This window comes from Pezoporus flaviventris, unplaced genomic scaffold (assembly GCF_033815535.1).
Source record: "Pezoporus flaviventris isolate CSIRO_AGI_PZ_B2104156 unplaced genomic scaffold, CSIRO_AGI_Pfla_v1 ptg000083l, whole genome shotgun sequence".
NCBI lineage: Eukaryota > Metazoa > Chordata > Aves > Psittaciformes > Psittacidae > Pezoporus > Pezoporus flaviventris.
In genome coordinates, this window is record NW_026892631.1 from 4,027,205 (window position 1) to 4,052,989 (window position 25,785).

The window sequence follows — 25,785 nt, forward strand, 5'->3', positions numbered from 1 at the left end:
TCTTTTTTATACCCCACCACAAACTGGAATAAAAAAAAGGCACTAAATTTTAAGCAAAAGCTTTATTTCAGTTTATAGACTTGTTTGTAGTAAAAACAATTACTTCAAAATCAAATTCACATAAAACTCAGCATGTAAATAGAGGGAAGTTACCACTGCTCACAATCTGTTTCTGAAAGACAAGGGCTCCGTGTTACATTTCAACAGCCTTGTGTGGCAACAGATAAAACTGGGATGGCAGCAGCACCTCTTGCTTTGCAGAGTGAGGGGTTCAACTGCCCCCCCCATCCGTACACTTTGAACCACCAGCTGCAGGCTGGGGCATTTGGATGATTGATCCGTTGTTTCCCATCAATCCACCGGGCAGCATATCCCAGTTTAATCTGCTACTGCACAGGAGTGACAGCTCCTCACTCTTGTTACAGGCACTGCTATCTCAGAGCAGGAATCAAAGTACTTGTCTTAAAACATTTCCCTTACAACACCACCATTACAGATTTTTGGAGGCAACTGTCACAACCAAGCTACATTATTTACACTTCAAATGTACAATTCTCCTTAGGAAGATGCCTGTGTACAAAATAGAGGGTTCTTTTATTTAAAAAAATCACGTGATAGTTTTCAATTACATCAACATTTTAAAAGAACTGAAAATAATCGATGGGTAACATTCAACAACATTCCCACTTCTTAGGAACCTTCCTGCAAGCATACAAGTACATGCATTGGAGTTAAGATTCTACTAAGCTGTTCTGGACGCTTTGTGCTATACAACCTTCTGTTGGAGGTCTGTGAAAAGCTCTCAGTGTGATGACAATAAAAGTTAGTTAATGCAAGACTTATTTCAGTGAAACTATTCTACTTATGAAGTCAATACTGCGAAGGCATCCGATTTACAGCCAGTTAGCCAGAGACCACGGCTAGTAGTAACTAGAACACATACATTAGTTAAAAAGTCAAATATATACAAAAATATATTAGGAAGTGGTTGAGTTTAACCACAGGCTCATGTAAAAAAATGTTGTTTTAAATAGCAATAGCAAAAAATAGCCATTTTCTCTATCCGCAACAATACAAAAGGCAAAACCTACATATGAGGTAGCGATGCCAAATTAAAATAAAAGGAAAAAAACCCCAACTTTGGATTGAGGAGCATGTCCTACATTTTCATAGCATCTCTTTCAATACAAATATTTCAGTGACCACTTCAATTGGTTTCAGAATTAATACATTAATTTACAAAACCTTTTTTATTCAATGAGCATATTTTTAAAAAGTACTGGAAATGGGTTTAGTTACTGGTATCTCCTATTCCTAAAAAACCCCAAAGCTTTCGCCTTTTCAAATCCAGAAAGACTGTACAGCAAAAACATGGAAGCTCTATTATACACACATGGTAAACGCTATGGTACATTAAGACATATACAGAGATCAGAAGCAGCCAACTGTGGTCATTTTGTTCTTTCCTGCACCTTTTGCTACCCTGTGCTCACCACTGGATGCAGGAGTAGGGTCTGCTACTCGCTTCCACAGCTCTGCCCACAGCTGGAACAAAGTGTTTGTATCATCTACCTTCAGGAGCCTGAGCCAGCAGCATGGCTTCTCTCTAGGGTCAGGGGTGCTGCCAGGAGTCCCCCTTGGTCTGAAACTGCCTCAAGAATGCAGGGATGGGATGGGATGATTGTGCCCTTTTACTTCTCCTCCCACTCCCATCCCATCCCTTTGTCCCTCCTGCAGGTACAGGGGTCACCTGAGCCTCCCTGACCAAAAAATCCCATTAATGAAAAGCCAGGAGGGGGACAAGCACCCAGCTGAGCTGTGCCAACTCTGGCCCGTGGCTGCAGGGCAGCACTGGCAATAGCACAGGCCCCTCACATGGGTCAAATCCTCTGCTCCCAGCTCCACCAACCAAAAGACCCTGCTGCTCCTTCAGTTCAGGCAACTAAGTCAGACAGCTGAAGTTAGATGGTACAAGCAACAGTAAAAAATGAACTGGATGGAATTTCTGATATTTATTGTATTAAGAAAATAATATACTTTACATCACAGTGCTTAATTAAATGCAATAAAAATGTAAACTTAGGATTCTAGATAAAATTTAACTTGAAAGATCAGGGCTCCAAGACTTTCTAAAATTCACAATTTTGGTAAAAATTGAAGTCACAGACAGTCAGTTCCCACAACTCACATTTTAAGATTACTTGTAAATAGCTGTTGATGCACTCCACTGTTTGGTCACCTTTGTTTGTTTGTTTTTAAAAGCCTAAATAACAAACAGACCAAGTGCAAAGGTAAGAGGTATATTTTTATTTGCAAAGAAACTAACTTTAGAAGGAATTTGCAAATCAGGCATCTAGAGTGCTCTAGTAGATGTAAGGAAATATGCGGTATGGTACACGCTGACAGTACCTTTCCCACGCCAAGCCGTATTTCTGCTTACAGTGATGTTCGTCACGAGCTTCTCGATGAACAAGCAAGCAGATGAAATAGATAACGTAGAAATATGGTAAAATGTGAGTAAAACCTGCAGAATAAAGTGAGAAAGTCTCTTTAGGCACAGCAAGGAAATGTTAGCTATTAACATGGACATGGAACTGTTGGAACAAGTCCCGAGGGCCATGAGGGTGATCAGGGGACAGGAGCACCTCCTGTATGAAGATAGGCTGAAAAAGTTGGGGCTGTTCAGCCTGGAGAAGAGAAGGCTGCATGGAGACCTCATAGCAGCCTTCCAGTATCTGAAGGGGGCCTATAGGGATGCTGGGGAGGGACTCTTCATTAGGGACTGTAGTGATAGGACAAGGGGTAATGGGTTAAAACTTAAACAGGGGAAGTTTAGATTGGATATAAGGAAGAAGTTCTTTACTGTGAGGGTGGTGAGGCACTGGAATGGGTTGCCCAGGGAAGCTGTGAATGCTCCATCCCTGGCAGTGTTCAAGGCCGGGTTGGACAGAGCCTTGGGTGACATGGTTTAGTGTGAGGTGTCCCTGCCCATGGCAGGGGGTTGGAACTAAGGTCCTTAAGGTCCTTTCCAACCCTAACTGTTCTATAATTCTATGTGCTGAGCTGGTGACATACTTGTCATAGCCTGAAGCATCTTATAGTTGTAAAGCATCAAAAGCTCACAGGATAGTGCAAAATGTGACATACCTACATGCAGAGAATGACCCACCAAAAATCCCAGAAAACAATCCTTAAAATTAAGTCTCAGAATTTACTAGCTTAACACATGCAAAGTTGTCACATATTTTAAGTTCCCTAGCTATCAAAATCAGAGAAATAGGTAAACCCCTACAAGCACAGAGCTGCCCCACACAAGCCTCACGAGGTTCTCTATTTTGGCTGGAGATGGTAACTCTATCTTTGCTCAGAGTGCACTACTTGACTTGTGGATGAAAGACTAGACATGAGCCAGCAGATATGACACCACTTTAACAAAGCCATTAAAAAAAATGTAAGGAACAACTTATTAGCAAGCTCCATTGTTACTTGATGATGAAGTGTCAGAAGAGACAAATCTATAGCGGGAGATGTCAGATCTACAGTTAGATATAAAGGATAAAATGTAAAGGAAAAGAGGTGTTGCATTAAGCTTACACCAGAGAAATTCATCATTCAATTCATTACAGGTTTTAGCATCTCAAATAATTATCACTTTGCATTTCAAACCCAGCCAGATGCTAAAATACACCAGCACTGTTAACAAACTCCATCTTAGCTTCAGGAACTTACCACAGGGGAGGGACCACGCCAGAGCCATGATGATATCACCGAGATAGTTCGGGTGACGAACAAAACCCCACCAGCCTGTGACAAGAAGCCCTTTCCCAGTTGCAGTGGGTATAGATTTCAGATCTGTGAATAGAGTATTGTAGTCAACACAACTGAAACGTGTGTTTAAACACTACAAAGAGGAGCTGTGTAGCAGCTGAACAAATACAAAATGCACTCACAGGCCAATTTGGGATCTGCTGGATTCCTTCGGAAACTGTTTTTCTGGGAGTTTGCACTACGGAATATGTAATAGCCAATACCTGAAAAGAAACAGTATTTGGCATTTTCAGTATTGTCCAGTTTTCTTCAGCAAAAGCTCTTGCATGCTCTCTGCCACTCTCATTACACTGAAGCCTTTTCCTTAGGAAAGGTACCTGATATTCTCCGGTTCTCAGCGCTCTAACAAGACAGGAATGCTAATGGAAACCTCTGTTCTATATGCTCTTGCACATTATTCCTAACATTTTGGAGAGCCTTTATTTTTACTTCTACTTTTATGTCTGACCTATAGTTTATTAATGTAAACTTGGGTTTGAAATTCACATAGGTGATGTGCTGCAACAGCTCTACTAGCAGCCCAGTATTTGCTACAGTGCCTACTATGTAGACTGACCAACTATTCACAATATTAAAATACATGATCACAACATAATGCAGATAAAGCAAATAAAGAAAAAACACCCTGACAATGCAGAAGAGGTTGTATTTCTCAGCAGTGCTCGTACTAAGTTGTATGCCTTCATATTTTTTCCAGGTGTTTGAATTCTTTGACACTTTTACGAAAGCTTTCCTTAAAGTTTACTACTTAGATAAAGTGACAAACTGCAATGCCCTATTGGTGGAAATTTAACATCTCCTAAAGGTGCAAGATTGTTTCTCAAAGCACTTGCTAGATAAAAGGAGATGTTTTCTGTTGACATGAGTCTGTAAGTATGGGAATTAGGAAGGGTGATGCAAATTGTTAAATAACAAAAACCTCTTTTACTTTAGGTTCAGTAAAGCATAACTAACACGGTATTGACTTCCTTTTCAGAAGAGTCACACCAACTGACTCTAAAAGGCACTTCACCCAAAACATCCGAGTCACTTCTGAAACTCCAGATGACATCCACCTAAAGATGGCCCTCAACAGAGCAACTGCGTGTCTCATTTATACTTCATTAATAAAAGCTTATTACATTCTTTGTAGCCAGAGACATGCTTCTACCACCTATGGTAATGCAGAAAATATGATCACTGCATCTTAGCTAAAACTTCACCTTACAACTCAAAACCAGAAAATCAGTACTACATGATTAGTACCGTAATAAAATAAAAACGTTTACTATAACTTACTGTTCAGAATTGTGATTGCAGCAGCAACAGGCCAAGAAATTGCAGTAGGATGACCAACTAAATAGAAGGCCTGCAGACTGTAGACAAATGGAACCCACACCAGATCTCCGAATGCAAGCATGAATCCAAATCCATCATGGGTAATATCCATTGTAGTCAAAACGGCTTCCTAGAAAAAAGGAGGAAGGAATTTAGAAAGTACAGGACTTCATTCATGTAACGTTATAATTAGAAATGCCAGCAGTTCAAGATGATTGTCATTTACCTCATTCCAAAGAGCATCCACCACATACAGAAGCTGAAAGCTGTTCACAAGTATCATTGACAGAGATGGCATGCTTTGATTGTGTATCTTCATCTCCGCCAAGAGCATTGCCAAGTTTATAACAACCTAGTTTAGAGAACATTTTATTATAAGTTTTCTGTGTAGAGGACAGTGGTCTTTTCTGTTCGACTTCCATTAATTTGGACTATTAATTAATAATGACATATTAATACAGATAGTTTTGACCTATGTGTAGGTTATAAAAACATAGTAACTTATTTCACAAACCACAGTTTGCAACTAACTACATTTCTGCAGCTGTATAACCTCAACACATGAATACTTTAAGAAGGATTTGCATTTCCCATCAACCAAGGAAGCTAAAATGTAGAATTTTTCCGAAACTGCGTAAAAATGGTCATTAAAACTCTGGCAACATGAAACGTTTCTAAGTACTTTTTCCTGTTTATGAATACATACTGTTTCCTTAATACCAAACATACATATCTATGTGGGTATATATGTGTATGTATATTCTTTATATAAAATAAATCTTTATATATATAAACATATGATATGTACACATATTCCATATTGTTATGAACTGTATCATCTATTAATACATGTCTTAAATATCAATACATATTTTTCTACATTTTTATTTATAAATATATAAATATATAAATTTTAATATATAAATAATATAAAGTATATTTATATATCATAAATATACAATATATATTACATATATAGAGAGATATAGATACAGAATCATAGAATAATTAGGGTTGGAAGGGACCTTAAGATCATCAAGTTCCAACCCCCCTGCCATGGGCAGGGACACCTGACACTAAATCATGTCACCCAAGGCTCTGGCCAACCTGGCCTTCCCTGGGCAAAATACATCTATACATCTCTATAGAGATTACAGATAAATAAAAAATAAATTATAAATATCAAATTTGATGTATTATACATATATTTACAGATAGATCCATCTATAGATAGAGCTATATAGTATATATTACATTTTATATTATATATATTATACATAGATTTTTAGCTATGCTATCTCTATAGATTTGTTATATATTTTTACAGACCTCTATTATATAAAGTATATAATATATATTATAGATCTAATATAAAATAATATATATACATCTCTATATAGAGACATAATATACATAAATATAATTCAATATATTTAATATATTTCATATTATGTATCTATATATAGCTATATGGATATATATCTCTATAGAGATATAGATATATATAGGTTTATATTTTACATTACATGTCTTTTATATTTATATGATATATATAAAAATATACATTTTTATATCTCCATAGAGATATAGAAATATCTGTATCTCTATATATTATATAGTATTATATGTAATATATACTTATTATATACTATATATAATAAAAATCATAGGTAGTATTTATCTATAGACAATATTAACTATATATAGATAATATATATACACCTATAGACAATATATATAGGTAATATTGTCTATAGATATATACTACCTATGATTTTATTATATATAGTATATAATAAGTATATATTGTCTATAGGTATGTAATATATATCATATATTATCTATATAGATAATAAACATCTCTATATAGATATCTATATACCTAAATATATAAAAATACATATTTCTATATCTAATATTATACTAGAATATATATGCATTCTAAATTATAGAATTATATCACAGTATATATCTATATAAAAAATATTACTTTATCAGATATATTATCTGTATATAGATATACATGTTATATAATATAAATATATCTGTCTAGATATCTGTGTAACTATAGATATATATAGATATCCATCTGTGTGTATATCTATACATATCTATATACCTGTATTTTATATGTAGACTACATATAAAGATATCATATATTGTTATATATATTACGTATTTCATATTATATACTTATATGCATATACATTTATAAATATGTATTATATATGAAATATATATACATGTATTTCAGAGGTTATATAAATATGTATTATATATGAAATACATATACGTGTATTTCAGAGGTTATAGATAAAATATATAAGTATATACAGAAAAATTGTTTATACAAACATAATATACATACTTATTTGCATTAATATAAATATGTTTTATATTTTACTTATATATGAGATATACTTAGTTTTCTATATAATTTTATATACTATACACATAAGCATGTATTATCTATTTTATATAGAATACATTTTATCTATTCTTATATATAAGAATATATATTATATATCTATATATAAACGCCCCATTTGTCTAATATTTAAGTGAATAAAGTAACTAAGATTACTGACTCACCCAGCCAATTAATCCTGGACGCAGCTCACAGAAGTATTTGAGATCAAAACTGCCAATACGAGGGTTTAATTCATGTCCAGTAAAAAAGTCATAAACAAAATACCCTGCAGGTAACACAGTCCTTGTTAGCAACATTCTTCTTTTTATCTGTCACTATCACTATGCTCCTCCCCATAAAGAAGTTCCTACTTTATATTACGGTTCTCTCATACATAAAAATCCTTTAGATTGGCAAGAAAAATGTAAGAGTATATGCAAAACACAAAGCACAACTCACACGGTTTATATTTTTAAGAGGCCCATATATTTTATTTACCAGGAGTAAACATTTTAGAAGTTATTGCAGTCTTATTTCTCCTTGACACTTGTTTCTTTTTTCTTTTCAGCCTTATCCTCAACCTCACATCACATTTTCTATGAATGTGGTCTCATGGTATTGAGTAATTCTACTTTTTCTCCTACTTAAGCACTCTTCTCTGCGAGCAAGAATTCCTTTAGCTGCGATGTCTAAAGGAACGTCACAGCTGCCATCAAGAAGGACAAGAAGGAATATCCAGTACCTGGACTTCAAGATACCCTGCACCAAGTTAACGAACAACAAGCACTTTACAGAACAGTTACAGAATGCTACCATGCCACTTACAGAGACTAGAACTGCATTTTCAAAGACAAAGCAATTTATGATCACTTATTTCCCTTCACGCATGTACAAGCTGCACTGATGAAGGAACTAAGGACTTCTGAACACTTCATCTTAATGCACTAAACGGTCTGTCCATAAACTCCCTTTCTTAGCCACCCTATGACCATTTTTAAAAGTAGTCTGCTTAATATTTAATGCCAGTCTATCCTTGTCCTGCAAAACCGGCTGCATAGAATTGATACTTTCTAACCAGGCAGTCTCAGGACTGATTCAAAATTTCTTTTGGAAACTCCATTCAGATTTTTTTAAAGGGTACTTTTAAAACCCAACAAGTGCACAGCAAAATTAAGCTTCGTAACCTCAAGTTCTGTACCCGACTTCCCACTGCCAAAACATCTACAGCTTTTGGTTTTCCTCTCCATTCCCTGCTGTTGAAGGCCCACTGGCAGGGGCACTATGAAGCAAACTAGACAAGCCTCAGCCAAATGCTGAAAACAGAAAGGAGCTGTCCTCTCATCTCTAAATGATTAGAGCAGCAAAAATATTTGCGTGTAAGCTACTTGAGATGATCCAACTACAATCTTAAGTATTTTACAGTATCCGAGTGTGAACAAAAACCTGCCATTAAACATGCAACATGCATTTTGTATTAGCTGCAAGTAGATATCAACAGTAATATAATAATCAGCCCTAAATCTAAGCCTTTCATTTATAACAATGAAACTGTAGCAAATAATTGCAACGAAATGATCCAAAATATTTCTAACTCACCAGAATTTCCACCGGGGGCCAGTTCTTCCTCGGGTGCTTTCAGGGACCGAATATACAGATAAATGCTCAACACCGTGGAAAAAGCTGCAGCTGACACTGCAAACTGCAGGAAGTGATCATACAGATAATGAAGTTCAAATTGGAAGTATAATAAAGTTCCAATAGCTGCAGCAGTCAAAACAAAAGCATAAAACCCTAGAGGATGTAAACGAAAGACATATTAGTGCAAATTGAAATAATCATTCTAGTAGAACCTACCCAGTCCAGCATTCCCACATTTGTATGCCTCCCAAGACTTGCTGATAATCCAATAGTGTCTTCCACATCCCATGCTCTTCAGGTTTGAATTTCTGGGGTACAGCAATATACCAAAGAGATTCTATCTAAGCCCTGTAATTTCCTGTGCTCTTCATCAAGAAGGTAAGATGCAGAGACGCTCCGAGTGCGACCACATGTTTTACAAGGTAAGATCCCACTTCATACTGTAGTGGGAAAATGGATGCTGATACTAGTACTAGATAATGACAGTAAGTAACTTCAAGAAGAAAATACGGTTACCTTCATGCATACCTTGATAATAGTAATTAAAGGTTTCAAATAAATAATCAAGTAAAAACTTGAGCACTAAACTTTTGTAGTGTATTAAGTCACACAGAATGGTATGATGCCCAGATACCAGCAGGCAGTTTTACACGGCCCTCACCTAAGTACTTTCTACAAACCCTTTCACAGGGTCACAATGGTCGAGGTTAGAAGGGATCTCCAGAACTTAATTTAGTCCAACCCTCCTACTCCCAGAGGGTCACCTGCAGCCCAGGACCATGTCCACACAGCTTTTAAGTATCTCCAAGGATGGAGATGCCACAACTTGTCTGGGCAACCTGTGCCAGCGCTCAGTCACCCTCACTGGAAAAAAAAAGTGTTTCCTGATGTTCACGTGGAACCTCTTTGTGCCCATTGCCTCTGGTCCTGTCACTAGTTGTCTTTGTTTCCTCAAGAAGGCTTTCAAAGCTGCTCTGAGAATTAGCCTTTGAAGCAGCAAGATGATGACCTCTTTTCTTCCCTTTTTCCTTTCTTTTTTAAAACACCCAGATCACGCAGCTTATTTCCTCCCTTTATCAGAATACAGAGAAAAAAAACCTTGTGGTAGTATGCCCCTGCTAAAGACAGAGGTCTGAAATGAACGAAGTTATGAGGCAGCTTTAATATGACTCACCTCCACAGGATGCAATTCACTCTGCATCTATGAGGGCATACACCATCTTTAAAATGGTGTGTGACACAATGGTCTACTATAAGAAAACCCACCTCAACCTTTTAATATAACATTTGGATTCACTACCACCAGGGTCCTTGAAAGGACTAATCAATTAAATAGGTAGTCTGGAATACCAGCAAGGCATCAAAGAACACTTTTCTGTTTAAGCCTGAAAAAGCAGCACTGCTGAAATATGTGAAACCGTACTATAAACCTAGCGGAGAAACCTGCCTTATTCATAAGAAGTGAAAACAGATCTGAATAAGGACTTAGAACTGTTCTTTGCCAGGCAAGAACACAGTAAATCAATTACAGCACACTTCTTGTTAGTCTGTAAATTGGAGACATCCAGGACCCTCTCGACATACCTAGCTTGATCACAGAATGTATCTTTCCTCATTTGTGTTTTATGGTACAGAGTATTGCAAATCAGCCAGTGGTATCAACCTTCAGAAGAAGCAATGCAACCTGCTTACCATTTATCCGGTATTGCAGTTTCCTTCCATTTGAAAGGGGCACGCCTTCTACAACCTAGGAAGAATGAAACAGCAGTGTTTCAATAAAGTACTGAGGACACTGGCAGGGGAGGTTAATCAAGCACATCTCCACCACAAAGAGATTTAATCAAGGCGATCAGCTAGACATTTGCAAATCAGGTACTGCTCTCAAAAGCATAGTCTGCATAGCAAAAGGGTGACAGTTCTTACTTGAAACATTTACATTAAAAAAAAAATCTCTTCCTAACCAGTCTCAAGAAAACAGAGCGGCTCCAATCACTGTAAACATGTACAGCAACAGAACACGATGAGTAAATGATCTATTTATTGTAGTGTTCTTTCAGAATCTGCCAGTGTCCCTCAAGTCACAAAATGAGGGAAATGGAGCATTTGCCTCATATACATATGACCAGAGAGATTAATAGCTTCCTGTAAGAGAAGATTACATTCCAAAACATTGGATATCACTAAGAAACCAAGTATCAAATAGTTTGCCAATTTTAAAGTCAGAAATCTAGAATTATTTCAGGTTTCTACCAGGCAGATTTTACCCATGCTCCGATTTGAACTCCTTGTGTCTTTTCTGCTGTAAGACTGAAATGCACAGCCACTAAACTCCTAAACCATGCTATTTTAAGCTTACAGAAATCTGCAGTAGCTATATTCTAGCTTAGTATGGCAAACTAATTCATCTGCTTTCAAATTCACTGCATTAAGAACATACCCTACCTTCCAGCCTAACACACTAATTAATTATCCATAAAGACCCAACTTCTTTGCTACTGAACAGCTTACCTTTCCAATTGGCAGTAAGTAGAACAGAGCTTGAAGGAAAAACCACAGAAGAAAAACACCAAACACCCTTGCTTCCCAAAGACTTTCAAGTGCTGGGAGAGGAGGGGGGAAGTTCATAAGACTGGGGTCATCTTGTTTGCACATCAAGAGCAAGTAGAGTACAGTAGCAGGCATGAAAAATATCAGCGTGAAGGTCCCTGTAAATAAGCATCATGCAGTATGAGAAGATAAACACAGAAAATTAAGAACAGTTTCAGTCCCAATGACAAATATCAGTATTAACTTTAGTGACAGAGAAGAGGTTGTCATTATCTACTCCTGAAGCAAGACTGCAGCAACCCCCGAGTCATGTAATGGGTCACAGAGTCATTCTTCTCACTTCCATATGAGGTCACACAACCAAACCAAAGGATCATGCCCACTGCATCCCTTTAAAGCTGTTCAATAAAACTGTATGAAAAGCACTTCACTGCTGAGTTTCACAACTGTAAGAACTTTGCTAGTTACTTCTTAAGTTTAATTTGGAAATAATTAAATCCCACTGTGCAAGTGGAAGGCTCAAGATCTTCACTGTATTTCACAAGAGAACAAAGTGTAGTAATGATTCCTGGCTGCCACCAATACCAGCACAGACTACCTGAAGCACTGTCATGTGAGTGACTCTAGATTCTGCATCCAGGGTACAAACACTGGACAAAGAGTTCTTGACACAACTGCATGGTCAGTAAGTAAAAACCAGAAAAGTACTAGTTTTCAACTCTTAAGACAATCTGCACACATACCAATTCTTCCTCCAAACTCTAGCTCCTTTGTTTTTGATGGTGCTTTCTCAATTGTTTTTAATGATGCTTTCTCAATTACTTTTTTTGTCTCAAAAATCTTTTTCGCTGAATATATCTCTTCTTTTTTCTTTTCTTCTTTTCTTGGACGCAAGCTGTACTGTTCAAGCACACGCGCTATTTCCAGGTCTGGTTTCAACTTTTGCTGTTAACGAATAAAAAGAATTCACTAAAAAAATTCCCAGTGGTATTATCTATTATACCCCAGTATTTTATATTTAAGAGGACATTATTCACTATAAAATGTACCTTGCTCCTATACAGTACTTAAGTTTATACATTTATATGAAGAGACTGCTAAAACCAGTTTCACTGTGATCAGTTAGGCCATGACTGTGTATCAGCAGCAGTTCCAGTAGAGGCATCCATCTCCACCCTCCTCCACCTCTCCTTTCTACTCTAAGTCTGGGCATTAGCTAACAATCAGAACGGGCTTGGCTTAGGAAAAAAACCACATAAATTAATAAATCACTTTCCAAGGCCAAATATTCATACTGGAAAAGCATGGCAATGAACACAAGTAATCAGTGAGGGTTTTACAGAAACGCAAATCCAGTACTCTGACAACTTCATCCCCTGAACTCACTTGACTGAACAGTAAACTTCCTTGAGCTCTAAGTTTTACATTGTGTTCTATTTCTCCTTGATGAATGTATGTCCCTTTTCTAAGGATTTCCAAGAGAGCTGTTAGAATGTGACACCAGACTAAGGGTAAATACAACGTTCATACCTCTGAGATTACGAAGGATGTGTCATTTCTTTCTGTACTCTCGGGTTCACCATTGTACCTTCTTGTGTTGTTCTCACTTGGTTTCTGGTTACACGAAAAAAACATAGTTTTAGCTTTCTGAAAATAACAGCTGCATGAAATATATAATGAATAATTAAGAACAGTAACTATCTAGTTATTTTTCTACTGCCACTACTCCAGTTTTCTCCAGAGGAGAACAAGTGGCTTCAACATCTGCAGCATGGACAGTTTCAGCTCCCAAACAAGGGAGGAAAAAATCATTTCAGTAAAGAAAATGGTTAATTTTATTTTTCTTCTTTCCCCTTATTAACAGTGACACTATGACAGAATGCAGCTTCTACGTTATTTTTAACTCATCATTAGGGACTGCCAAATACAAAATAACTAACAATGCCATTAGGAAAGCAGAGGCAATCTCAGTGTCCCATGTACGACACTGCTTTGCAGGACTGAAAGTTTGCTTTCCCATCAAGTTCTTTTTCTGAGAAACAAACTGTCTTACAAAAATTCTTTTAACGTGTCTGCCTTACTTATCCCTTGGAAGACACGACTCATTTTCTTTCAACTTAAGCTTTGATGAAAAGGACCAAGTGATTCCAGTTGTACAGCAACCAACTGATCAACTGTACTCTTTAATCAGAAGCCAGGAGAAAACCACCGAAGATATTTTAACGTTTTTGTCCAAAGTAAAGCGTACCCGCTGGCTTCAAACTACTTCAAACAAGCATATGGTCCACAAGCTATGCACTGGGTCACACAACCCAAAGGAGATCACTGCAGAACAAAAACCACAAGAGTTTCAGTGTCAAAGAATGTTTTGGTAGTAGCAATTTACTAAATTAAACCTATCTATTTATTTTAGATTGCCTGGTCTAGGGTACTTGAAACTTAACTAAAACATATCCATTTTCAGCAGGCCAACAAAAGGCATTTACAGTTCAAGGGACTGTGTCTCAGACAAGTATCCCCCTTGAAGCTATCTCTCAAGGGCACAAGAGGCAGAAGAAATGTGTCTTAATAGAGAAACATCAACACTGCTATTCAGCATTTACAGAACGCCAGAACCTTCACAAAAAAGGCCAAGAACAAACACGATAAATTTCAACTGAAAAAAAATAAATAATAGCAATATATGATAAACTTCCAAATCCTTACAGGGCAGTTCTCATAATGAAAACAGTTCTGCAATATTATCAGTCAGCAAGGCTATATATCTATCTATCTATCTATCTATATATTTTACACTTGAATTCTGCAGTAATTCTCCCACAGAAGCCTCACATGAGCTGTGTACGAAACCAGAACTCATTTTATTTCAAATTCTAATACTTACTATGCATTGATCAATACATCTTAAAAGGAGGCTAACTTCTTTTGCCCTGTTTCAGAAGTGGGAACATATGGCATATGCTGACAATGACTTCAGTATTACCTACAGCTGGCTTTTACAATAATAAACCCAGTTTGCATAACATAAATCTTTCAAATAGCAAAAGTTTGTTTTAAAAAAAATCCAACACACACATCCCGCCCCCCTTAAAGAACAAACAAACAAACAAACCAATGCCAGTGGAGCCAAGCTGGTTTCTGAAATGGTTTTCTTTTTGTCATCTTTAGGTTCTCTGCTTTGGGAAGAAGAACGACGTCTGCCTTTTGCTGGCCGACCAGGAGATCTAGACCTAGATCTGCTAGAACTTCTTCTGGAGGGAGAGCTTGAAGAAGACTGGCTCTTCCTGTGCTTGAATGATGACTGGGACTAGAAGAAAGAGGGGAAGAAAGCAAAACCTTATCTTAGATGTTTCAAAGAACAGTTTTAGAATCTTGGCTCTTTTTCCTGATACGGACTTTGGCACACAGCTCTACAGAACTGTCTCTTATCTCCTTTACTGATGCTGTGCAAAGGCTGTTACAAAGAGCCACTACAGCATACTCATTCTGTTGGTAAGGCCCAGACAATCCTATCTCAACTCCAACTGCAGACAATTTCTGTTAAAGCTACAGAAATCAGCATATGGATGTAAGCCATCTGCATGAGCATTAAGCTCTTAAGTGTACTACCCTCTTAATCTTTTCCGCAAGTAAATGAATTGATGTTTTTAGTTGTTGCTAAGTAATGTTTACTTTGACCAAGGACTTTTCAGTCTCATGCTCTGCCAGGGCAGAGGGGCACAAGAAGCCGGGAGGAAGCAGAGACAGGACATCTGACCCAAACTAACCAAAGAGGTATTCCATACCACACCACATCATGCCCAGGATGTGGAACTGGGGGCAGTTACCCAGAAGGGCTTGATCACTGCTCGGTCAGGCTGGGTATCGGTCGGCGGGTGGTGAGCAGTTGTATTCTCTTCCCTTGTTATTTCCCTTATTATTACTGGTGGTAGCAGCAGTGATTTGTGTTATACCTTAGTTACTGGACTGTGCTTATCTCAACCTGTGGGAGGTACATTCTTTCAATTCTCCTCCCCATCCCTCCCGGAGAGGGGAGGGAGGAAGGGGTGGGGAGTGAGAGAGAGACTGCGTGGCTGGACTTAAACCACAACAAACTGTTATCATTTCAGTTACTTTGGTTGATTAATGCATTTGGCATATCAAGATGCAACAATCTGTTTAAGGCAACACAGCTCAAATCAACACTAAAATAAACCCTAAGTCAGCTAAATCACTAAATTAGAAGTGATAACTAATTTCTTAAGGAGTTTTCACAAAAAGCATTGTTTTATTTCTCTGTGAAGTCTACAATGCTAATTTTCCCATGTAAATTTGCCACAGCTTCTATAAAGCACAAATGCTTTTTACAACAAAGAAAGGTATTTTCTCAGCTGGAGTTTGCTAAAATGAAGGTAAACAAGTTAGAGCAGTGAAAATGGTTGTCTACCTTGAGGCAGAAACCATCTATTCCAAAAGAAGGCCAGTTTCAGGGCAGGTACACTGCCACCAAAAGTGAAACTATCTCTCACATAAAGACACACAAGCTGGTTTTGAACTTCTGCAGACTTTGGAACGGGCCTTAAAAATCAGCTACAGCAAACACTCAAATAGCTTTTTGTCTCCTGCATTATTACATTTTGAACTGAAATGAAACTTGTATGCCAAGTTGTAAAGGCCTTTATTAGTAACAAAAAATGAAATAATGAAGATACGTAGTGAGAAAAGGATACACATATGACATGACCCTTTCTCAAAGATACCAAATTGTCACAAATAGAGCAGTTGGCAAAACTTTTGGGGTCCTAAACAGTACAAACTGTTCACAGATGTTTTAAGTATGGTCCTAAAGAGCATGTGCTATTTATATTTACACTGAACCTTGACTACACGCTTGCATTTGGTTTTGGATTTTGCTATTTGCAAGTGGAAAAAGGTCAAATGAGTACCACCCTCTGATTATTTGCTTTAGAAACTACCCAAAACCAATTTCTCACCAACAATCATCCTATAGAGCTCCTGAAGGATTTTACTTGTTTTTTTTCCCACTTGTTTTTGCTCATCGTAAAGAAAACAATCACTCTTCTTTAAACATGGGTCAACATTCTGGACTTCTAGTTTAAATGTCACGTAGGAAAAAGCTGTTATTTAGCACCAATTCCCTGAAGACACAGTTAATGAAAACTTGCAAAGGGACTCTCCAATTATAAGTTGTATTTTATCTACATCACAAAAAAATCAATATAATTATCTGTTATAAATACTGGTAATTACATAAACGTGTACTTACTCTTATATCACTTTCTTTCAATGCAAGTTCAGTCCCATCTTTGTACTTCACAGTATAAAGATGAGAAACATCATCATAACTAGTCACTTGTACTTCATAGTACAGGACACTTCCTGGCCAACGGCCCATTACCACCTCGCCATCCGCAAACCTCCGGTTTGGCATTTTCCAAAAGGAATCCCTAGAAAAGAAGTAAACCAATACATATGACAGCTAAACTTCAGCTGTTACGAAAGAAATGTTCAAATGTATTAATAGTACATCTAGACCTGTATTCAACTGCGATATATAACCTCCATCAGAGCCCATCAAAAGTAGGCAAAAATGTGTATTTGACCATAATTACAAATGCAGTCGCATAATCTAGAGGGGAAAAAGTGAATGGGATGATATCTAAGTATCCTCTAATCCTGTTTTCCTGTGGTTCTAAAAGAATGACTGAAGTGATGATTTCTAAATGTTAAGATAAGAAGTACCCAATCTATTCAATACACACAGCCACATTACATACTTTCCGCCATTTATTATGTCAAACACTCAAAAGGTGGATAACACCAGATTTTGGGCTCCTCTATGGGTTGAATATTTTCTCTTTTCCACCTATTCAGCACAAAGCATGTAATGCCTTTTGCAGAGGCCTGTAGTAAACCAAAGTACAGCACCAAAGCAATCACACAATATCCTGAGAAACCAAATCCTATGCCCCTATCTGCATCATAAGGTTTTACCCGATATTAGTAAAACATGGTTTAAGCAACTACCACCCTTGGTCCACCATACCAGGCTGATGGGAAAACCACAACTGCATCTTCACATTTGAAGACAGAACTTTAGAGAAGTCCTGTATACCTCATTGAAAAGTGCCTTGGTATATGTCATTGCCTTCTGAAAACAGGTATCTGTAGAAGAATAGCCTGAACTTCTGTGACTCAGGTCTCAACACAAAGTGAGGCTATCTTCAAAGACTAAGGTAAAATACATACTAATTTACATACTATCACCATCTGAATGGGAAACATGGCGGGAGAGGAAAAGGGGAAGGGAGAGGGAAGAGAATGAGACCAAACAACCCAGCAAATAAGCATTTTAACTTGCTTGCTATAAATACGAAGCCACAAAATCAGGTGAAACCAAACATTTAACTAGGTGCTCATTCATTACACATTAACTAACCTGCAGTGAAAAGTCAAGATTCTTTGGCAAGAAAAAAACCTACTGTTACTATCCAATCCCAGACCTTGAGAACACACTGGGGGATGGGGCTGAGTGAGGCTTTTCATCAATAAACTTTCACTCTGGCATTTCCTGAAGCTGCTGCTGCTGTTTCATTTTGCACCTGTGTAGCTCTCAAAGTCAAAGGAGAAACCGAAACCTTGGCAAAATCCCCTCATGTGGATTTTACTAGTAATATTTCTAATTGCTTTGAAACAGAAACATCTGGCCATCTCCTCTGCTGCATAACATTTGAAGGAGCATTCTGTTTCACTGATACTTGCCAGTTAGAAAAGTTATGAAGAGTTCTAGTTTATACTCACAGGCACAAGCTCTTCCAGCTCAACTATCTTCTACCTGTTTCTTATTTTCTGCATTCCCACTCCTCTGTTTTATCCCAGTCAGTCATAGCCTTGTTTCTTCTGACTCCAAGACGTACAACTTCATATTTTTATTTCAAAGTCTTCTCCATGCTCTTCACACCCCCTTTAATCCCATGGGAGGTTTCTGCCTTTTCTGCCCTTGTTCACATAAAAAAAAAGTTCCTTTTCACCATCTCTGGGCTCAAGACCTGATCCCAATCCCCATCTGTCTCCTTGTCCATTTTTCTCACCCAAAAGATAGTTCTTTAGGAGACCCATGTCTACTAATGCTCTTTCCCCAGTTACTTGCACAGCTCCTTCCTCATCTCCCATAAATAGTTTTAAACACCGCTCCTTCACCAAGTCCAGCCATCACTTTCAGCAGATGCAAGAACCTGATCTGACTTCATTTCCTCTTTGCTGTTGTACTTATAGAATCACAGAATAGTTAGGCTCGGAAAGGACCTTAAGATCATCTAGTTCCAATCCTACACTCCAGCTAACCGTTTCTTTCTCCTGACCTGGAACACCTCAGGCATCATGTGTAAACTCAAGAGCCTGATCAGGACAAAGCTGCCAGATCCTGGGACAAAGAGGTGAAAACCAGAATCTTTGAAGTTTAAGTCCTTTTCAAAAAGGGAAACCCTTTTTCACAAAGTTGTTACTAGGGACATGTAAACTCATGTTTTTTACTTAAAACAGCCACTTCAAAATTTCATGGGATGAGAACATGCAATTCTCTGCCAAACTTCAAAACCAGGACCTTTGCACACAAATGTGAAATCAGCCCAAAGATAACCTGATGATTCTTTTTGAAGGCAGAAAAACCTCCCCTTCCTCCAATCTTGTTCTCAAAAGGAGCTGAAGGAAGTTTTAAGAAGTTGCAAAGCACAGCTGAAGGACCCAAAGCTAAATCATGTCATGTAAGACAGCCTGAGGTAGATATCAATGATACAAAAGTCCAGAATAATAAATCAATTTAAGCAAGTGGAAATGCTAGAATGTGATTCAAAGTACTGAACAATCTTACTAGTTGAAAGATCTATTATTTTTTTTTCTTGAACTTTAATAAGGACATCAATCAGTAAACACTAAAAAAGACAAATATCACTTCTTAACCTACCAAGAATTACCACCTTGTTCTGCACCCCTGTGCCTCCTGTGAGGGATTCCTCATTCCCTAAATCCCACTTCAAAAGGCTATACCTTTTAAAGGCAGCCTTAATCTGTTCAGATAACAAAATCCATTACTGGCATCAAGAATAATAAAGATCTTTTCTAAACTGTGCCTTTTTAATTACATTTTTAATTTCATTTTTAATTTACTTTCTTTCAAGCTCTACACACACCCCTGATAATTTTCTGGATCTCAGCTGGCATCAGCCCAATGTTCAGTTGCCATACACAAACTTTTTAATTTACAGGGCTTCTTCATATATATCCAAGCAACCTCGAAAGAAAATTATTTCAACCAATGAACTCTGTACTGTACAGACACCTGATTACAAGTATATTCACTTACTCCCAAGTTGAAATTTGTGTTTTCTGCACCATTATGACTTCCCTTTAAGAAATCTAAGGAAACAGCTCAAAAGGATTTTGGATCCAATACCAAGCCAATGTATTTAACTAAAAACTCCCTGGAGCTTAAAAGTTGGTCAAGAAGAAAAGTTACTGCCGACTCAACCAAGAGCAGAACAATTACAGAGAAACATGAAAGAGAAACATATTGCCCCATACAACCATTTCTGGTCTTTCTCAATGACCCTCTCACTAGGTATGTGGAAAGATATTTCACTTCTGTCAAGAAAGAAAGAAGAAAAAGACTGCTAGCTCGTAGTCACTAGAAGATCACACCATATCATCACAAGTTTTAAGAAGAAATAAAAAAAGACACTAAAGTTTCCCCCTCCTGGAAGAGCTAAGTTCATAAATATCCAGTAATTCTACTTTCCAATTCTGACATCCCACCACTGGTAGATATAAACCTGTGTGCGTCAAAGAAGAGAGCCAGCTAAAGGCAAGAAAAAAAAAATGCAGTAAACCAAAGGCAACATTAGCAATCAAGGCTCACAAGACACAGCTGCCTATACAGAAAGTTAATATTCAATTCACCAGTATTCGTCATTAACACTGAATTCCCCAGGGGACTGGGCTGTGCAGGACCTTTTCAGGATCACCATTCCACATTTCTAGCTCTATCGCTATAATGGTGGAGGCATTTACCACTGTTCCAAGCTTGGCTCGACTGAAGAGCCGAATCAGCCTCACCACTAACCACCAGCACAAACGCAGCCTAAGATAAAACAAAACTCTGCCAATCCCCAGACAGGCAAAAGAGATTTTTCCCCCTCTAAAAAGGCCTTTCAGCAGGAGCACCGAAAGCGGACGCGGCGCGCCAGGAACCTGAACTCCCCACACAGGGCCACGGCGGTGTTGACAGGAAAGGACACACGTGCAGAGAGGGGGGAGGCTCGGCTCCCAGCCCCGCCCCGCCCGCGCTCCCGACCCGGGCCTGGCGCGGAGCCTCGCTCGTGGGGGAAGGGAGGGGCCGCGTTGGGCCAAGCCAGGCCGGGCCGGGCCGCCCCTCTCCCACGGCGCACCCCTGCCTCACCAGCAGGCCGCGGCCTTCCCCCACGCCAGGCCCTGCGCCGCGGTGCCGCTACAAAGGAGAACGGCGGCGTCCCGAACAAAGCGGGGAGACAAAACCCCGCTACCCCCGGCGGACACGCCAGGCAGCGGGAGAGGGCGCGGCTCGCCCGCCCACCGCGAGAGAGGCTCGAGCGAGGCCGCGGCCCGGCGCCCGCGCGTGGGGGCGGAGAGAGGCTGCGGCGGCGATTGGCCGCAGCTGTTCCCCCCGAGAAAGCCGCGGATGGAGGGGGGGTCCCGGCCTGCCCCGGTGCCGCCGGCCCCTTACCTGGCGCCCGCCCGCACCGGGCAGGGCAGGAAGCGCTTCCGCGGAGCAGCGGCAGCCGGACGCTGCCCGCCGAGGGGAACAACCACCCTGAACGACGGTTACGGCGGCACAACGGTCCGCCCCCTCGCCCCGCCTCTTCCCGCCCGCCAACCGCTCCTATTGGCCACGACGCTCCGTTTGAATCGTGGGTGGCCGCACGCTATTGGCTGCCGCGCGATGGCGCGGTCCTCTCGCCCGTGGCGTGCCGGTCGCCCGCTCCGGTGAGGCGACGAGCGGGGAGGCCTGGCCCTCTCGCGGCGGCGAGGGGAGCCATAACGGGTGCGAGTGGGGAGGGAAGGGAAGGGACGGCGGGAGGAAACATCGCGGTCGCCATCACGGCGGCTGGGACCGCCCCAGGCCGCTGGCGCCGCGCAGGCCCCGCCGCGGGGCGGTAAACAGAAACGGGGCTGTTCCATAGGGAGCGCTCGCGGGGTTGCCGCCTCAAGCGCTGGACTGTGGTGAAACGCTCGCTCTGTCCAAAAGAGAAATAAAAAAAGAGGAAAAAATAAGCAGTGTGCGGTTACCGGTGTCTTTCTGAGGCACCTTTTGCAGAAAGGGGTATTCGAGTTCCTGGCAGGGTTTGAAATCGGGAAGTCTAATGCATGCTTCGGCAGGCTGAACAGTAAGCTGTGAAAACGTTAACGAGTTGTCACACAGAGTGAGGTTTAATGTAAAATAGGTTGTTTCAAGCGTTTGCATCTTAAAAGCAATTAAGGCCTTTAAGCGTGAGTTTAAGGCTTGTGTTTGTACGATCTTTATGGACCTCCAAAACAGCCTAAATTTAGACACATTTGGTTGACAACCAGAACAGCCTAAATCCAGACACATAAGGTTGAGAACTCTCATTCGGGCCTAATAAAGCTTCCCAAATCAAGGAAGATTCCCCCAAAAGACCACTGTGGCCCAATACAGAAGACTGGCAATGACACACATCAAAAACCTCGGATTAAACCCAAACCAACAATAACATCACCACAAAGCAAAAACCCACCACCCAAACCCCACAACCAAAACCAAACGGACATAAATAAAGATCTAGGGTAACCATGGCCTTAACTCATCCCAAAGTTGTTTTGGGGGATTATTTTTTTATATTTCTAGCTATAATGTTTGGATTAAGAGTATGGCAAGCTTCTTACCCAAGTAACTGAGTGCAGGAAATGGGCCTTCACACATGAACTGGTAAAAAGAAAAATAAATAGATTTTACTACTTATTCTGCCTAGTTTGGTCTTAAACTTTCTAATTTTCCCAGGCAATCCATTTTGTATCACCCCTGTTTTATACCAGATAGGTCAAGTTGTATTTTCTTAGGCATTCATTATGCTTTTCACTACATGATGCAATAGGAGGCATCTAAATGAGATTAACAGTTACCCAGTCAAACCGGAGTCGTGTTTAAGCATGATTTAAACAAACACAGAATAAATTTGTATTTCAGTTGCATTAAGGCAATCAGATTTTATCTGAATGACATTTGATAACTTGCTATGCAAAAGAATGCAACTGAAGCTTCATTTCTGGCTTCAGATAATGAATGTTTTTGGTGCCAACTAAGATTTGTGCTTTATTACTATTGCAGAGTTTACAATTATGATGTTAAGGACTGTTTTCTGTAGCCGTCTTAATTACAGCAGCTACTACTTGGAATTAGCCTGCTTCATGCTGTTGGCAACAGAGACCTACAATTAATATGCTTAAATATGAAGGTTTTCAGTTGTGGTCTCATTTAGAGAACAAGCATGCCTTCAGAGTAAGAGGTTGGTTGGGAGATTGTTTAATAAACCTGGATTGGAAAGCTGTTGGGCCATTAACAATGTTTTGTTTCATTTAACAACAAATATTAAGCACTACAATATCACATCTACCTGAGAACACTACCCTCATGCCCCTGTAAGATTCTGATCCATAGGGATGCTGGGGAGGGACTCTTCATTAGAGCCTGTAGCGATAGGACAAGGGGTAAGGGGTTAAAACTTAAACAGGGGAAGTTTAGATTGGATATAAGGAAGAAATTCTTTCCTGTTAGGGTGGTGAGGCACTGGAATGGGTTGCCCAGAGAGGTTGTTAATGCTCCATCCCTGGCAGTGTTCAAGACCAGGTTGGACGAGCCCTTGGGTGATATGATTTAGCATAAGGTGTCCCTGCCCATGGCAGGGGGGTTGGAACTTGATGATCTTAAGGTCTTTTCCAACCCTAACTATTCCATGATTCTATAATTCAACCCTCGACTCTCCTTTTGATTCCAGTAAGACTCAAAGAAGGCTCTGGTGCTGGAGCTGGTCCCACCAAGGCTGCCTGCCTCCTTTCCTGCGCTAATTCTTGCCTCTGAAATACACTTCAGCTGGAGGTAGAAAAAGGGGCCGGAGATTGGGAAGAAGCCATTCAAAAAGTACTGGGCAGTGGGTGTTAACTGTGACAAGACTCAGGAGAATGGTGGAAAACATACTGATAACCAAAAACGGGATTATTTTACTCTCCTCCAGCAAGGACCAGGAGAAATTGCTTCAGAGCCAAGATTCTCATGTCTCTTCAGGACACACACTTGGCAGTAAAAACTGCTTGAGTTTAAGAGAAGATATAAAGTACTTGGCTATGTGGAAATTTAATATTATCTGTACTCTGTAAAATCTCAGTGCTGTCACTGACTGGCCTTTGGAGAACAGGTTGGCTTTAAGGAGGACCTTTCTCCAAATGATGAACCCCTCTAAGACTGGAGGCACTGCATTTAGTATCCCCAGATAGTAAGTTATCTTTAATTTAATAAAAGATACTTGTAAAAACACTGGGATATTGGTTACAGTTAATATTCCAAGACTTACAGTTCAGAATAGGTGACCATGTGAGTCCCCTCAACTGTTATTCACCAGGTTAATGCTGCCTGTGATACTATGAATTACTGTTATTTCTGTGTGTACTGATATTTAAGGTCATACATCTGTAGTCTCATAACTGTGTTATGCTTTCTCACTGTTGTATGAAAACTCAGGACTCACAGTAGAGCCCTTGAATAAGTAAAGTCTACAGAACCAAATTCAAGGTATATCTAACCTGTCTTCTTTTAATTACTTAATGTGTAAACACTTCCCGAAACATTCTATTTTACTATAAAACCTTTGACCTTTATTTTTCATTGTTACACAATAATGTTTACATATTCAATGCCTATCTTGTATTTTTTCCCTTCCTAGTTCTCATTTTACATGCAAATGTTTGTGGCTGTGATGTAAAATAAGACCCATCTCAGCAGCATTCTCATTCCAATAGTATTTGAAGACCAAAATAGTCACTTAAATTCCAGTGACCAGAAAAATAAAGTTCTTACATTCATTTTTATACTGTTTCTGTCCATCTACTTATCTCTTTCAATGTAATAAGATGCATATTTTGGGTTTTTTTATCTTTCAAAGGATTAAACCCATGTTAAGTTCACCAAACCAGCATTCGGGAAACACAACCGTAACACATTGCAGCAATAAGAGCTGATCACAAACTCCCTCTAAATTTGTTTAGCTCGGAAAATACATTTCTGGTAAAAGTTGATCTTTCCCAGTCCCACAGCTTGGCTGTCAGGGAATTCCCATGTATGCAGACCGTAACTAGCCATCTCTGTGCTTAAGACAAGTGTTATTGTTACTTTGGGGTTATTTTACCGTTGTTTTTTTGTAGGTGCCATGAGAAGGTTGCACAAATGAGTCCTCCTATAAAGCTGCCAACCCAAGAAGGCTGAGACCTGTTGTGATAAATGGCTTTAGCACAGGCTTTGGAGGTGGGTGGGGTAATCTGCTTCTATTTCCTCTCCTGATTAGCCCTTTGCTTCTGTAGAAGAAAACACCCCTAAGACTCACAGTAAGGTGGGGGTTTCTACTCTGTTAAAAAAAACAAACCCATATATTTATATATATGTAACTATATGTACATCCAATATATGCATATGCTATGTGAATTATAGTATATATGCACACACATATGTTTTCCCTTTCTCCTTCTTTCTAGTATTATATATGGTCAAAGCATCCTAGCCTGTCTAGTGAAAATACCTCTACTGTTTGCATGAGAAGAAACCTCCTGGCTGGCAGCTGCCTTCAGGACACTGCTGTAGCCAAGTGGATGGTGATGACCACATGTGTTGTCTATTTTGGATCACAGCATAACCTGGGAGAGAAGACACATTGAATTCTGGTTACTGACAAAAACCATCTCTGCTTCTCAAACTGCTGTTGAAAAACAGAGGACAATCCCCTTCTTAA

General features: G+C 39.3%; 1 protein-coding gene across 1 annotated transcript; it reads right to left on the reverse strand.

Moving 5' to 3' along the window:
• Positions 1–43: 43 nt before the first annotated feature.
• LBR (lamin B receptor) lies at positions 44–21,631 on the reverse strand. Its single transcript, XM_061475493.1, has 14 exons — positions 21,498–21,631; positions 17,007–17,187; positions 14,853–15,047; positions 13,271–13,354; positions 12,484–12,685; positions 11,702–11,898; positions 10,886–10,940; positions 9,152–9,346; positions 7,738–7,841; positions 5,372–5,497; positions 5,107–5,275; positions 3,951–4,031; positions 3,730–3,852; positions 44–2,524 (listed from the first exon to the last, which is right to left on the reverse strand). The coding sequence occupies exons 2-14, from the start codon at positions 17,169–17,171 to the stop codon at positions 2,364–2,366; spliced, it is 1,857 nt and encodes a 618-aa protein (XP_061331477.1). The 5' UTR covers positions 17,172–17,187; positions 21,498–21,631; the 3' UTR covers positions 44–2,363.
• Positions 21,632–25,785: the final 4,154 nt, after the last annotated feature.